Source organism: Coloeus monedula (genome assembly GCF_965178545.1).
Source record: "Coloeus monedula genome assembly, chromosome: 16".
In the NCBI taxonomy this organism is placed as follows: domain Eukaryota; kingdom Metazoa; phylum Chordata; class Aves; order Passeriformes; family Corvidae; genus Coloeus; species Coloeus monedula.
In genome coordinates, this window is record NC_138796.1 from 15,041,071 (window position 1) to 15,054,831 (window position 13,761).

Consider the following 13,761-nt stretch of genomic DNA (forward strand, 5'->3'; position numbering starts at 1 on the left):
AGCCTGTTTGTATCCATGTGTGCTTTCAGGATGCTCCTCAATCCTTCAAATTAGCACAGATTTGGGAAACGGGCTCAAAGCAAGCAGGCTTTTCCAAGCTGCTCTTCATGAGGAAGCTCAGTAAGGAGTGATTTCCCAGCCTGGGGGCTGGAATGGGGCTGGGAGGAGTGACCAGAGGGGCTCCCACCTGGGCACTTCCTCTGCCCCCAGGGTCTTGCACCCCTTCCTCAGCACCTTCTGTGTCCAGGGCAGGTCTGTGCCCCACAGTGGGGACACTGCCCTGGCTGCTCCTGGGGCTGATTACTCCCCTGTGCCCCAGCTCAGCCTGGCATGGGCTACCCCGACCTCTCCTTGCCTGGTGAATCGAGGGCAAAGCACGAGGCAGGTTTGGTTCCTGGAAGGGTCTGGCTCCCCTCGGGGTGGGTGCTGTGGGCTGTGCTCCCACCCTGGCAGGGCTTGGCATTCCAGACCGGGATGTTCCGTATCAAGGATGCTCCGTGCTGGGATGCTCTGCATGGGGAGGATGCTCTGTCCCGGGATATCCCGGCCCCGGCGGCTGCTTTAAGGGGAGGGACGGAAGCCTGACCCGTCCCCGAGCTCGGCCGGGCCTTTGAAGCCTCCGCAGACCGTCCGAGCCCGGGTCCGACCCGCCGGGGCCGCCATGGGCTCCCTGGGGCGCTGCCTGGTCCGGAGCCTCCCGCGGGGGCGGCCGGGCCTGAGCCCCCCCGGGCCCCGCTGCTACGGCTCCGGTGAGACCCGGCCCCGTCCCTGTCCTGCCCTGGGCACCCTTCCCTCATCCCTGTCCTACCCCTGGGGACCCTGTCCCCATCCCCATCCTGTCCCCAGTCCCCTGCCTGTGCTGCCCCTCAGGGCTCCTGCTCCCATCCTGTCCCCATGGTGCCCCATCCCCTCCCCGTGCCCGCGGTCCCCCAGCGCCCGTCCCTCCATCCCGGGCGGGTGGCGGCTCCCTTGCGAGTCGGTGCCAGGGTCTGCTGTCCCCAGCCCCGTGTGCCGGGATGGGGCAGAGGCCGGAGCTGGCGCTCCCTGAAGGTTCCAAGGGGTTTGGTGTCCCCAGGACTGGGATGGGGGGACTCCTGTGCTGTCCTGCAGTTCAGCAGTGCCCAGGGCAGCGGGTGAGCTCATGGGGTCGGTTCCTCCGGCTCTGTCCCCGCCATCATTGGGGCCACCCGGCCTCGCAGCCCGGGACGCGTCCCCGAAGCCTGGGATTGGCAGTCAAGTGTCCTCTCTCCGTTCCCCTCCTTCCTGTCCCCTCTGTTCCTCCAGCGGACGGGATGCGCTGTCCCTGGGGGGACTTCTGTCCCCTCCCGCGGCGCAGCTGTGGCAGAGCCGCTGCTGCCCCACGGCGCTCGATTTTCCTCTCCACCAGCGGAGGGCGGTGACCAGGGACCCTCCGGGCAGGGGGAAGGACCCGGTGCCGGGAAGAAGACGGAGTCCCCAGCACCGGGACACGGCAGAGACATCCCTGGCTTAAAGGCGCTTTCCTGGCCATGGACACGTCCCCAACACACACCAGGGCTTTGTGGCACGAACCCTGGCACCCCGCCAGCCTGAGAGGCACAGCTTGTCCAGGGGACACGGCCCCGGGATGGGATGGGGACAGGGACGGGGGCCGAGTACAAGCCGTGGTGCCGCGGGGACAGCTTGGGCTCCTGCTGCCACCGGGGCCGTGTCTGGAGGGGTCCCGTGTCCCGCGGTGGTGACAGTGACCCGCTGTCCCCTCGCAGCCCTCCCGGCGCTGCAGGAGAAGACGCTGGTGGTGGCCAAGCCGGACGCGGTGCAGCGGCGGCTGCTGGGGGACATCATCCGGCGCTTCGAGCGCCGCGGCTTCAAGCTGGTGGCCATGAAGCTGCTCCAGGTAGCCGGGACCGGCGGGGAACGCTGCTCCAGGCGGGGAGGGGAGTGGGGGTGGCCGGGGGGCAGTGCCCGGGTGTCACTGTCACCGCCGCTGCCTCAGGCAGACCGGAGGCTCGTGGAGCAGCACTACGAGCAGCTGCGGCTGAAGCCCTTCTACCCCGCGCTCGTCGCCTACATGAACTCGGGGCCGGTGGTGGCCATGGTGAGGGGACAGCGCGGGGGTGGCGGGGGCGGCGGGGGTGGCGGGGGCTCAGCTGTCCCTGTCCCGCAGGTGTGGGAGGGCTACAACGCGGTGCGGTGTGTGCGGGCCATGGTCGGGGACAGCGGCGCCGTGGGGACCATCCGGGGGGATCTCAGCGTGCACATCACCAGGTAGGGCCGCGGGCAGCGGGACCCCTCGGCCGTGGCACTGTCCCCATCCCTGTCCCCTCGCAGGAACCTGGTCCATGCCAGTGACTCCGTGGAGACGGCCCAGCGGGAGATCGGCTTCTGGTTCCAGCGGGACGAGCTGGTGGCCTGGGACAGCAGGGACAGGGACAACATCTACGGGCTCTAGGGCCAGCCCCCGGCCTGGGGGGCCCCCGACCCCCAATAAACCCCGGTGCCTCCAGCTCTGACTCCTGTCTCCTCCTTCGGATGGCACCAGCAAGTGCTGGGGGGCTCTGGGAGGCACTGGGATGTCCCCAGAGGGCACTGGGGTGGTACTGGGAAGCTCTGGGAGGCACTGGAATGTCCCCAGAGGGCACTGGGGTGGTACTGGGAAGCTCTGGGAGGCACTGGGATGTCCCCAGAGGGCACTGGGGTGATACTGGGAAGCTCTGGGAGGCACTGGGATGTCCCCAGAGGGCACTGGGGTGATACTGGGAAGCTCTGGGAGGCACTGGGATGTACCCAGAGGGCACTGGGGTGTTACAGGAAGGCTCTGGGAGGCACTGGGTGAGCCATGGATGGCCCTGGAATGTCTCTAGAGGCCACTGGGGTGGTACTGGGAAACCCTAGAAGACACTGAGCGGTGTTGGGAAGCTCTGGGATGTCACTGGTCCATCCATGGAAAGTACTGGGAAGCTTTGTGAGGCACTGGGATGCCCATGGGTGGCACTGGGCTCATTCTGGGATGCACTGGGGTGTCCCTGGGAGCACTAGGGTGATACTGGGAGACTCTGAGAAGCTCTGGGTGTTCATGGACTGTTCCTGGGAGGCACTGGGTCGGTACTGGGAAGCTCTGTGAGAAACTGGGATGGTGCTGGGAAGCTCTGGGATGAACTGGGCTGTTTCTAGGAGCACTGAGGCAGCACTGGGAAATTCGGGAAGGCCCTGGGATGTCCCTGGGAGCACTGGGTCGGTACTGGGAGGCTCTGTGAAGCACTGGGCTGTGCCTGGGGGCCGCAGGGGCTCTGCAGGTGACTGGAACAGAGCAGGGTGGGCGGCTGAGCTGGAAAACTGGGGGCTCTATGGAACACTGGGACACCACTGGGTGGCACTGGGACACCACTGAGAGGTACTGGGATGCCACCGTGAAGCACTGAGACACCACTGGGTGGCACTGGGAGGCACTGGGACACTACGGAAAGCGCTGGGACGGCATTGTGAGGTACTGGGACAACACTGAGAGGACTGGGATGGCACTGGGAGCACTGGGACACCGCTGGGTGGCACTGGGAGGCACTGGGACACTACGGAAAGCGCTGGGACGGCATTGTGAGGTACTGGGACAACACTGAGAGGACTGGGATGGCACTGGGAGCACTGGGACACCGCTGGGTGGCACTGGGAGGCACTGGGACACTACGGAAAGCGCTGGGACGGCATTGTGAGGTACTGGGACAACACTGAGAGGACTGGGATGGCACTGGGACAGCTCTGGGAGCACTGGGACAGCACTGGGACAGTGGATAGCACTGGGATAGCACTGAAAGCGCTGGGAGAACTGGGACAGCAGTGGGACAGAAGTGGGACGGCACTGGGAGAGCACTGGGATAGCACTGGGATAGCACTGGGATAGCACTGGGATAGCACTGGGAGCACTGGGAGCCCCGGCCGCGCTCCGCTCGCCCCCCGCTGCAGTTCCCGCCGTGGCCGCGAGGTGTCGCAGTGTCCCGGGGCGCCCCCGTTGCCAGGCGACGGCGGCGGCGCCCGCGCATGCGCAGTGCGCTGTGGCCGCCCCCGCCATGGCCGAGGCTGCCATGGCCGCGCGGGTGCCCCCGGACGAGGACGGGGACGAGTGTTTGCCCCAGTACCGGCACCTGCTCAGCCCCGACCTGCTCGCGTGAGTCCCGCCGCTCCGGGGGGCCCGCCGGGGACACCTCCCCGGGGCCCGGTTCTTACCGTGCCTCTGTCCCCGCAGGGGCCAGGTAGCCTTCATCACCGGCGGCGGCTCCGGCATTGGCTTCCGCATCGCCGAGATCTTCATGAGGTGCGGGAGCCCCTGCGCTGGGACGGCCTCCTCCTTCCCTCCCTCTTTGCCCTCTTCCCTTCTTCTCTTCCCCCCTCTTCCCTTCTTTTCCCGCGCTTTCCTCCTCTTCACCCCCTTCTCTTCTCTTTCCCACCTTTCCGTCCCTCTCCCGACTGCGGCACCAGGCCCTGCAAGAGCCGGGATGCGAAGCCGAGGGCGGCAGAGCCCTCAGGGAGGCTCCGGGGGCCGCCGGTGTGGGAGCAGGGCCGGCCCTGCTCCGTCCAGCCCGGGCAGGGCTCTGGCTCCGCGTCCTGCGGGCTTGGAGCAGCAGCGATTCCTGCAAGGAACACCCGAACTCCTGCTGATCCCGAGGTGCTGCTGAGGAGCCCGGCCCTTCTCACCTGCCCCTTCCCTGCAGGCACGGCTGCCGGACCGTCATTGCCAGCAGGAACCTGCAGCGAGTGTCGGAGGTGAGTCCGGGCTCCAGCGGGAGAGCTGCGAGCCCTGGGAATCCTTCTGCTCCCTCCAGTGGGAATCTGTCTCCTGTGGGAATACTGCAGTAGGAGGAATGGCTTCCCAGTGCGTCCCAGTCTCCCAGCTCTGGGCACTCCGGCGGTGCTGGTTTTGGGGGGTGCACCTTCAGCATGTAGATGCTAAGACAGGTGGCTGTAAAAATAGGAAAATTTCTCTGCCACCTCTCTTAGCATCTACACCAGCACAGCTCAGTTAACCTGGAACCTGCTTTCCACAATCATGATGGCTTTTTGTGGGTGAGAGAGACAGAAATGAGCTGTGGGGGAGGTTTGTCAGCAGGGCAGAGCGGGAGGTTGGGCTTAAACCTCAGCTTGGAGTAGGACCAGACCCCAGGGGTTGTGTGGGTTGAGGTGGGTTGCCTCAGCTGTCCTGTGTTTTGGGGCAGAGGGGAGGGTGCAGGTGTGGTTGGCTGTCATTTCACACTCCCTCATGCTCACGTGCCAGAAGAAGCTGCAAAGCTCAGCAGGTTTTTAGTCCACAGGGGCCAGAGTCTTCTGAGGGCACAGAATCTGTAGTCCAGGGTTCCAGCTGCTCGTGCACCCGTGTGTTGGTGGGGCTCAAAACCTCTCACAGAGTCCCAAACAGAAGTTGGAGTAGCTCTGGTTGTTGTGTGGAGCTGCTGCTGAGCTTGTGTGTCCCCTGTGCTTTATTTGCTGGGGAAAATCTTACTCTTAATGAGCCACAGGGGTGGCCTGTGACAAAGCCTGAGCTGCAGAGCTGGTCCATCTCACAGCCTGCCTGCTCTGTCTTTGCCCTTTTGCCCACTGACTTTTTGGATCTAAAGGGTAATTATGCCTGGGCTCATGCCAAAAATGCCGTGCTGGGGTTCAACTTTTGTACTTGCCCTGCAGAGATGTTGCCTGGGATGTGCTGTGCCCATGGCAGCCCACGCAGGTAACTGGGCTTAGCCAGCTGTGGCCTCAGGGCCCGCCCAGCACCCAGTGTGGCTGGGATACAACATGCAAGAGCTTTCCCTGGCTACCCCAGGGCTAGCAGGGTGCTTCCAGGCTGGAGCTGGCCGTGTTCAGGCACATCCCTCCCCTGCCCACACTGTTTGCTGTGTGCTGACAGGGATATCACTCCTGCCTGACTCTGTGCTCACCTGATACAAGCCTGGCTCCAACTCCTACTGAAGGAGAGAGTCCCAGGAAGAATCTCAAGTCTCTTTTTGTCCTTGCAGGCCTCAAAAAAGCTGATGGCAGCCACAGGGCAGCAGTGCCTGCCTCTGTCCATCGATGTCCGGCAGCCCCAGACCATCGTGGCAGCCGTGGACGAGGCACTGAAGGAGTTCCAGAGGATTGACATCCTCATTAATGGTGAGGCTGGCGTGGGCAGGGGGAGGATTTGGGCTCACTGCTGGGAAGGGTGTTCTCCTGCACAGGCATCCCTGGGAGCACAGAGGAAGCAGAGCTCTATGTGTGGTACATCCATCCCTGTTTGCCGGGGTGTGGATCATCCCTGCTGCCCTCGTGCTGGCTGTGCTGCTGGGCACCCAGAGCCACCAGTTTATCCCTTTGTCAGCGCTGTCCCCACGGGCTCTCCAGTGTGCAGATATTACCCCTCACCCTCCCTGTCACAGAATGGCCCTGACATCTCTGCCAGCCCTGTCCTGACTGTCCCTGTGGTTCAGGTGCTGCGGGAAACTTCCTGTGCCCAGCCAGCGCCCTGTCCTTCAACGCCTTCAAGACAGTGATAGACATCGACACCGTGGGCACCTTCAACACCTCCAAAGTCCTCTTTGAGAAGTATTTCCGGGTGAGTGGCACAGAACCAGGGGGCTCTGAGGAGAGCCTCTGGTAGGCAGGGGGTGGTGTCAAACCACACTGTGCTGCTGGGGCATCCAGGGCAGTGCAGAAGGCACAAGGGAGTGCAGCACTCAGGGCTTCCCTGCATGGATCCACTCTGTTCCCTTCCAGGGATCCCAGCCCTGAACTGGGGATCCTCCTGTCCCTTGCCCTGGGGCTTTGGGCTGTTGTAGCACCTTTCCATGCTCTGCCACCTGTAGAAGCTGTGATCTCCTGCTCCTTTTCCAGCTCTGCTGCTTTCCCTTGGCCTTTCCTTCTACCCTGCATGTTCCACCTCTCTGGCAGGGCCCCACTGGCTGCTCCACCTCTGAGATTGGGTGGGTAGAGCTGCCCCAGTGTTGGCCTGGCAGTGCCCATGGGTGACTGTCCCTCCTAGCCCAGCTCTCCCGTGCCTCACAGCCCTCTGTGACCCTTTGTGCTGCTCCCTGCCTAACTCCTCATGTCCTTTCCTTCCCCAGGACCATGGCGGGATCATCGTCAACATCACGGCAACCCTGAGCTACCGAGGGCAGGCCCTGCAGGTGCATGCTGGGGCTGCCAAGGCTGCCATAGGTACCTCAACACACCCTGCTGGGGCTTGGAGCTGTGTGGGGCCAGGAAAGAAGCTGGTTCTTCCCAAATACTGGGATGGGAAGATGCCTTGGGGAGGGGCGAGCGTGAATCGCTGTGGTTACTGCATGCTGGGGTTTGGGATGAGGCTCTTCTCCCCTCCCAGGGCCCTTTGCTCTCAGCCAGACTCTTCTGTGGCTTTTTTTTCCCCTCCTCAAAAGAAGTTGCTGGAATGGCTCTGCTCCCCATTTCTCAGTGCTGTTGCAATCCCTCCCCAGATGCCATGACCCGTCACCTTGCTGTGGAGTGGGGACCCAACAACATCCGTGTGAACAGCCTGGCCCCCGGCCCCATCACAGGCACCGAGGGCTTCCGACGCCTGGGTGAGGCACCCTGGGCTCCCGGCCCTGCCATGGCAGTGCCCCGCTGGTATTCCCTGGGAGGGGACAGGAGGGACCCCCCGTGCCACACAGCCCGTGGGGTGTTGCTGCCAGGCACGGCTGTGCTGTGGCTTTGCTGGCACAGCCCTTCCCACATCCCTGGTACCTTCCAGGGCACTGGTTTGGCAGCTGTTTGGGCTCTCTGATGCCATGATGGAGCATGCTCCCCCAAAACTCAGCCCTGCCTCAGGGGTTGGCTCTTGTAGTCCATCAGCAGAGTGCTGGTGCGGCCCCAGAGGATGGGAAAGACTGGAGCCCTTAGAGTGGGTCCAGGGGCCATGGAGATGCTCCGAGGGCTGGAGACCCTCTGCTCTGGAGCCAGGGAGAGCTCAGAGCCCCTTCCAGGGCCTAAAGGGGCTCCAGGAGAGCTGCAGAGGGATTGGGGACAAGGGATGGAGGGACAGGACACAGGGAATGGCTTCCCAGTGCCAGAGGGCAGGGCTGGATGGGATATTGGGAAGGAATTGTTCCCTGGGAGGGTGGGCAGGCCCTGGCACAGGGTGCCCAGAGCAGCTGTGGCTGCCCCTGGATCCCTGGCAGTGTCCAAGGCCAGGTTGGACATTGGGGCTTGGAGCAAGCTGGGACAGTGGAAGGTGTCCCTGCCCGTGGCAGGGGGGAGAGAAGGAGAAATCCCTCCCAACCCCAACCATTCCATGATTCCATGGTTCTGAAGCTCTCTGAGGTTCTGTCTTGAGCTCGCTGTGTCAGCACAAAATCCCTGCTGGGCTTGAGCTCTGCTCCTTGAAATCTTCTCCGGTTTGTATCCCAGGGCTGTGCCAAGATCTCATCCCAGTTCCCTGGAGCACTCAGCCAGCCCCATGGGCAGTGCTGCAGTGCCTGGCTGGCTGTGGTGCTGGACAGTCCTCCCGGAGTCCAAACTGACTCTTGCCTGTCCCTTTTAGGTGGGAAATCTGCCGAAAAATCCGACCTGTTCTCGGTGATCCCGCTGCAGCGCGCGGGGAACAAGACGGAGATCGCGCACAGCACCCTGTACCTGGCCAGCCCCCTCTCGTCCTACGTCACCGGCACCACCCTGGTCGTGGATGGTGGCAGCTGGCTCACCTCCCCCAACAGCTTCTCTGCCTTGCTGGGTATTTCCTCCTCCTCTGCTAAACTCTAGGTGACTGCATTTCCCCCTTGTGGGATTGGAGCAGGGCTTCTCAGGGAAACCCAGCTTTTGCCTGGGGCACAGGTCCTGTGAGGAGCGGCTGAGGAAGCTGGGGAAGGGGCTGGAGCACCAGGAGCAGCTGAGAGAGCTGGGAAAGGGGCTCAGCCTGGGGAAAAGGAGGCTCAGGGGGGACCTTGTGGCTCTGCACAAGTCCCTGACAGGAGGGGGCAGCCGGGGGGGTCGGGCTCTGCTGCCAGGGAACAGGGACAGGAGGAGAGGGAACGGCCTCAGGCTGGGCCAGGGGAGGTTTAGGTTGGATATTGGGGAAATTTCTTCATGGGAAGGGTGGTCAGGCACAGGCAGAACTACCCAGGGCAGTGCTGGGGTCACCATCCCTGGGGGGAATTAAAAGCTTTGCATGTGTGGCTACTGGGGACACGGGTCAGTGGTGGCCTTGGCAGTGCTGGGCTCGGGGCATGGCTGCGTAGCAGTGGGTACTGTGTCCTCATGGACAGTCCTAGGGATGCCTTGGGAAGAGCAGCAGAACTTGCTGGATTTTCCCTTTGAGCCTGGCTTGTGACACGGTGTCTCTTGGATGCCTGTCCAGACACCTCTGAGATTCCCACAAAGCAATATGATGCCCATTTTCTGTGCCCCAGCAGCAGGACTGAGCACAAAGAGTCCTGAGAGCCTCTTCCTTGCCTGAATTCCTGCAGCCTGGCAGGGGAAGGGGTCTCCTTCCTTCCTCTCTTCCCTGCCTGTGTCCCACCTGGCAGGCCCCAGCAGGGCTCTGTCCCCACCTCCACCCTCTCTTGCAGATGTCTGGGCTGCAGGAGCAAACCAACCCCACTGATGGACAGCATGGACTGACCGATGGACAGATGTGACCTGGGACACCACGGGTGGACATCTCCCAGAGCCACCACCCAGAGCCACAGTCTCTCCTCGGCCACTGGTGGTGGTGGTGACACTGCCAGTCCCTGGGGGACAGAGCTCTGGGGGTGCTGGGTGGGGAGCGAGCCCACCCCATGCTGCGCCATTGCTGCCTTCTGAGGTGGTGTGGCTGCGGGTGCAGGGACAGTGTGCAGGGCTGGGAAGGTCACTGTCCCTTTGTGGCTCTCTCCAAGCCACTCTCCTGGCCTTTCCCAAGCCCCAAGCAGTGCCACTCATGGATATCCGTCCTCTTCCTCTCCTCTCCTCTATCTTAGCTGGAGAAGTGCCCAAGACCCCCCAGCAGCAGCTCCTTTTTGGGAGGGGGAGCAGCTCAGCCCGCCCGGGGTTGGGGTCACCCAGTGTGGTGGGCCCAGCTCTGCCTCGGCAGCTCTTGGAGGGGAAACCCTGGCAGGGGGAAGTGGCCTTGTCCCCTAAGAGGCTCTGGGTGGGACAGTGGTCCCGGCAGGCTGCTGTGGATGCAGCTGGGATGCCCCTGTCTCAGGAGCAGAGGTGGTGTGAGGGCAGATCCCCCCAGGCCCAGCTCTGCACTACAGCACTGTAGGTGTCCAGTGGTCTGTCCACACCCACCTGTCTGTCCCACCAGTGTCACGCTGTCTCCTTCCAGACACTCAAGCTGAGGGTAAATGAAGGGCTAGAACTACAATCCAGTCCGTCCCTCCTGCTGGGCTGCAGGAGCCACAGTGGGGCTGCAGGGATGGCACTGCCCAGCCCTGTCCCTGGTGCCAGCGCCCCAGGGGACACACGCTGCTCGTGTGCACGCTCCTGCTGCTGCTGGCAGTTTTTAGGCTCACCCTGACTTCCATGAGGCTTGTTCTCCCACTTAATTGTATTTCCTACTTGATTGTAGACTTGCCAGGTTTTGCTCCTTCCTCCAGGCCACAAATAAAGAACTTGCACCCTGAGCAGTGATGTCTCTCTCTGCTGCATGAGCACAAGTGCCCTGCCCGGCTGACTGGTCCTGGTGGGCCAAACTGGGCCCTGAGGGAGGGGAAAGAACCACTGTTCTCAGTGGCAGAGCCGTGTGTGGCCCCAGTCCTCAGCTCTGTGGTGCCCCAGTGCTGCAGGCCAGGGGGTCTTGGGGACCTACCACCTCCTCAGCCCCAGTGGCTCTGGGTGCCAGCAGCAGAGGTGATGGGGAGGTGCTGGGGGCTTTGGTGAGAGACTCAACCCTTCAGAGGGATGGGGATGCAGTGCTTGGGCTGGGATCCTTTGCCCAGGCTCCTGGAATTTGGCTCCAGCTGCAGTATTCCTGAATAACAGGATGTATTTTCTCCTGGAGAAGGCACTTGTGTGATGTGTGTTGGTCCTCACTGCCCAGCTGCAGCCTTGTCTCTGACCTGCATCCCTGTTCTGGGAGGCTCCACGTATTTCACTGTCCTGTTTAACCACGACCAGGTGACCTGGGCACCATCAGGGCTGTCCTGGCTCTGTGGCCACCACAGCAAGAGGGAGCTTAGCTTGGCCATGTCCCTCCAGCACCAGGGGAAGGACAGAGCTCTGGGCTCAGCCTTGGCACGGCCTGGAGCTGCAGAAACCCATCGAGGGCTGCAGAGCTGCCACTCACAGCGTCAGGCTGGCACCTCCAGCCCTGCAGGCACCTTGTTCCCCTGCCAGCCCCATCCACGCAGGAAGCCTGGCTGCTGGAGCTGTCTGGCAACTGGGAATTGTATTCCAGGGGATTTTGCAGGGAATGGTTTAGGCAGGTGTCACCCAGGGAGAGCAGCTGGTGCAGCTGTGCTTCCCCCTGCGGCACTGACAGAGGAGCCCGTCCTGCCCTGCTCACCTTTAGGAATGGCTGTGATGAGGAAAAGGATTTGAAGTGGAAGTTTCCAGCCTTCCCAGCGCTGGACTGACTGGACGGGGTGGCAACCTCTCCAGGGCTGAGCATGCCTGGGGACACATGGTGGCCCAGCCTGGCTGATCCTGAGATGTCACACACATCCATGGCCAGGGGAGGGTCACTGGGGCCAGGGATGTTCTTGCTCATCAAGTTTGCTGCTAATTATGCCCAGGGGCTGTAATTCCAGCTGCTTGGCCAGCTCATGGCTGTGTTAGCGGGGTCATCCCTGTGCTCCAGCAGAAACTGCCAGGGCACCAAGCCTGGGGGCTGTGAGCCCTAAACACGGGCACCAATTGATGCACGGACGTGGTCCCAGGTGTGCACAGTTCTCCCCTGGAGCAGTTCAGGGATCCCGGTGCACAGTGCTGTCCCACGGGGCTTGAGGGGCCCGGAGCACCGTTCATACCTGGGGCTGGTGGGCGGTCCTGTTGCACGGTTCCCCCCCAGAGGGGTTTGGGATTCTGGAGCATGGTTTGGGTTTGGGGTCCCAGAGCATGGTTTGGGATTCAGGAGCATGGTTTGGGTTTGGGGTCCCAGAGCATGGTTTGGGATTCAGGAGCATGGTTTGGGTTTGGGGTCCCGGGGCATGGTTTGGGTTTGGGGTCCCGGGGCATGGTTTGGGATTCAGGAGCATGGTTTGGGTTTGGGGTCCCGGGGCATGGTTTGGGATTCAGGAGCATGGTTTGGGTTTGGGGTCCCGGGGCATGGTTTGGGATTCAGGAGCATGGTTTGGGTTTGGGGTCCCGGGGCATGGTTTCTCATGGGGCAATGCGGGGGTCCCCACTCACGGTGCCCCTCCGGTCCCACGTGCTCGCGCGCCGCCTGGCCCCGCCCCTCCCCTCCGGCCCCGCCCCCGCCGTGCGCGAGCCGGGGAGGGGGCGTGGCCTCGGCACGGGCTCGCGCCGCGGAGGGGCGGGGCGCACCGGCAGGCGAGTGACGTCACCGACCCGGCTACTGCGGCGGCGGCCGGGCTGGATCTGCCGGTTCTCCGCGGGCGGCCCCGGAGCGGCGGCGCGGGCGGGCGGGCGGCGGGGTTGTGTCTCAGCGCCGCCGCCGCCTCCCCCAAGCCCCGGTCCCGGGCAGGACTCGCGGCCCCGGCGCTCGGAGCCGCCGCTCCCCGGGCGGGGCGGGACCGGCGGGGCCGCCCCCGGTGTCGGCGGGCGGGGCCGGCGTTCCTCGCACAAAGCCGTGAGTGCCGCGGGGACCGCACCGGCACCGGCACCGCCCCGATGTGAGCGGGGCATGGCCGCGGGGCATGGCCCGGGGCGGGCGGCGGCGGGCGCGCAGCGCCGGCGGTGAAGATGGAGCCGCGTCCGCCTGGGACCGAGCCCCCGCTGCCCCGGGGGCCGGGACCGGGGCCCGAGCCGGAGCTGGAACCGGAGCCGCAGCTGGAACCGGAGCCCGATCTGGACTTGGAAGCGGAACCGGAGCCGGAGCTGGACCTAGAACCGGAACCAGAGCTGGACCTAGAACCGGAGCCGGAGCTGGCCCTAGAACCGGAGCTGGCCCTCGAACCGGAGCCGGAGCTGGCCCTCGAACCGGAGCCAGAGCTGGACCTAGAACCGGAGCTGGACCTGGAACCGGAGCTGGAACAGGACGCGGACCTGGGCCCGGAGCTGGAGCTGGACCTCTGGGCACTTGAGCCCGCCGCTGCCGGCGCGGGGCCGCCGCCCTGGTGCCCGGGGGAGGCCAGGGGCAGCCCGGGCCCGGGGGGCCCCGCCGAGCCCCCGCCGGATGAGGAGCCGCGCCTCCGCCCGGTCTTCGACGCCCTGGACCGCGACGGCGATGGCTTCGTGCGCGTGGAGGAGTTCGTGCAGTTCGCCACGGCCTACGGCGCCGAGCAGGTGAGCGCCGGGCCGGGCACACCGGCACCGCCGCCGCACCTGCCCACCGTGGCCCCCGGCGCTCGCTCCGGGCCGGGGCACCGCAGCTGGTGGCATCCCTGGGTGTCCGGTGGCCCCGCTGCCCGAGGGTGATGGTGGCTCCTGTTGGGGCTCCGGCCCTTGGAGAGCCGTCAGTGTCCCCAAGGGCAGCGCTGGCATCGCCGTCGCCCCGGGTGAAGGGCACGCGCGGGCCCGAGCGGCTCCCCCGCCCCCTGCGCCCGGAGGAACCGGAGCTGCCGTGTCCAGGGCCCGATCCGCTGGGAGCAGCAGAGCAGCGCCGCCGGGAGCCGGCAGCCCCGCTCTTTGTTCTCCGTCACTGACGCCTCGGGGTCTGGCTGGGCAGCGGGGACAGCCCGGGATGTGGGGCTGCTCCTGCCCCCC

At 64.4% G+C, this 13,761-nt stretch overlaps 3 protein-coding genes across 5 annotated transcripts in view; all 3 read left to right on the top strand.

The window, feature by feature from the left end:
* Window positions 1–661: 661 nt before the first annotated feature.
* Window positions 662–2,431, top strand: LOC309579282 (nucleoside diphosphate kinase, mitochondrial-like; the record flags this gene model as incomplete). Its single annotated transcript, XM_082292513.1, has 5 exons — window positions 662–749; window positions 1,746–1,876; window positions 1,976–2,077; window positions 2,147–2,247; window positions 2,311–2,431. 5 exons carry the CDS (start codon window positions 662–664, stop codon window positions 2,429–2,431), a joined length of 543 nt encoding a protein of 180 aa, XP_082148639.1.
* A 1,605-nt stretch (window positions 2,432–4,036) lies between these two features.
* On the top strand, window positions 4,037–10,546 carry DECR2 (2,4-dienoyl-CoA reductase 2). 2 transcript variants are annotated; one of them, XM_082292277.1, is made up of 9 exons: window positions 4,037–4,141; window positions 4,220–4,288; window positions 4,686–4,737; window positions 5,982–6,117; window positions 6,432–6,556; window positions 7,065–7,158; window positions 7,434–7,538; window positions 8,498–8,715; window positions 9,522–10,546. In XM_082292277.1, exons 1-8 carry the CDS (start codon window positions 4,044–4,046, stop codon window positions 8,713–8,715), a joined length of 897 nt encoding a protein of 298 aa, XP_082148403.1. In that variant the 5' UTR covers window positions 4,037–4,043; the 3' UTR covers window positions 9,522–10,546. The 2 variants fall into 2 exon arrangements, with proteins under 2 accessions (XP_082148403.1, XP_082148402.1); XM_082292276.1 differs by having other exon boundaries at window positions 8,498–8,686.
* A 1,947-nt stretch (window positions 10,547–12,493) lies between these two features.
* RAB11FIP3 (RAB11 family interacting protein 3) overlaps window positions 12,494–13,761 on the top strand; it is a 75,184-nt gene continuing 73,916 nt past the window's right edge. The window contains exon 1 of one of the 2 annotated variants that reach the window (XM_082292208.1): window positions 12,494–13,341. In XM_082292208.1, coding sequence (XP_082148334.1) covers window positions 12,799–13,341 — 543 coding nt within the window. In that variant the 5' untranslated portion in view covers window positions 12,494–12,798. The remainder of the gene's footprint in view (window positions 13,342–13,761) is intronic. The other variant, XM_082292209.1, reaches the window with a different exon arrangement.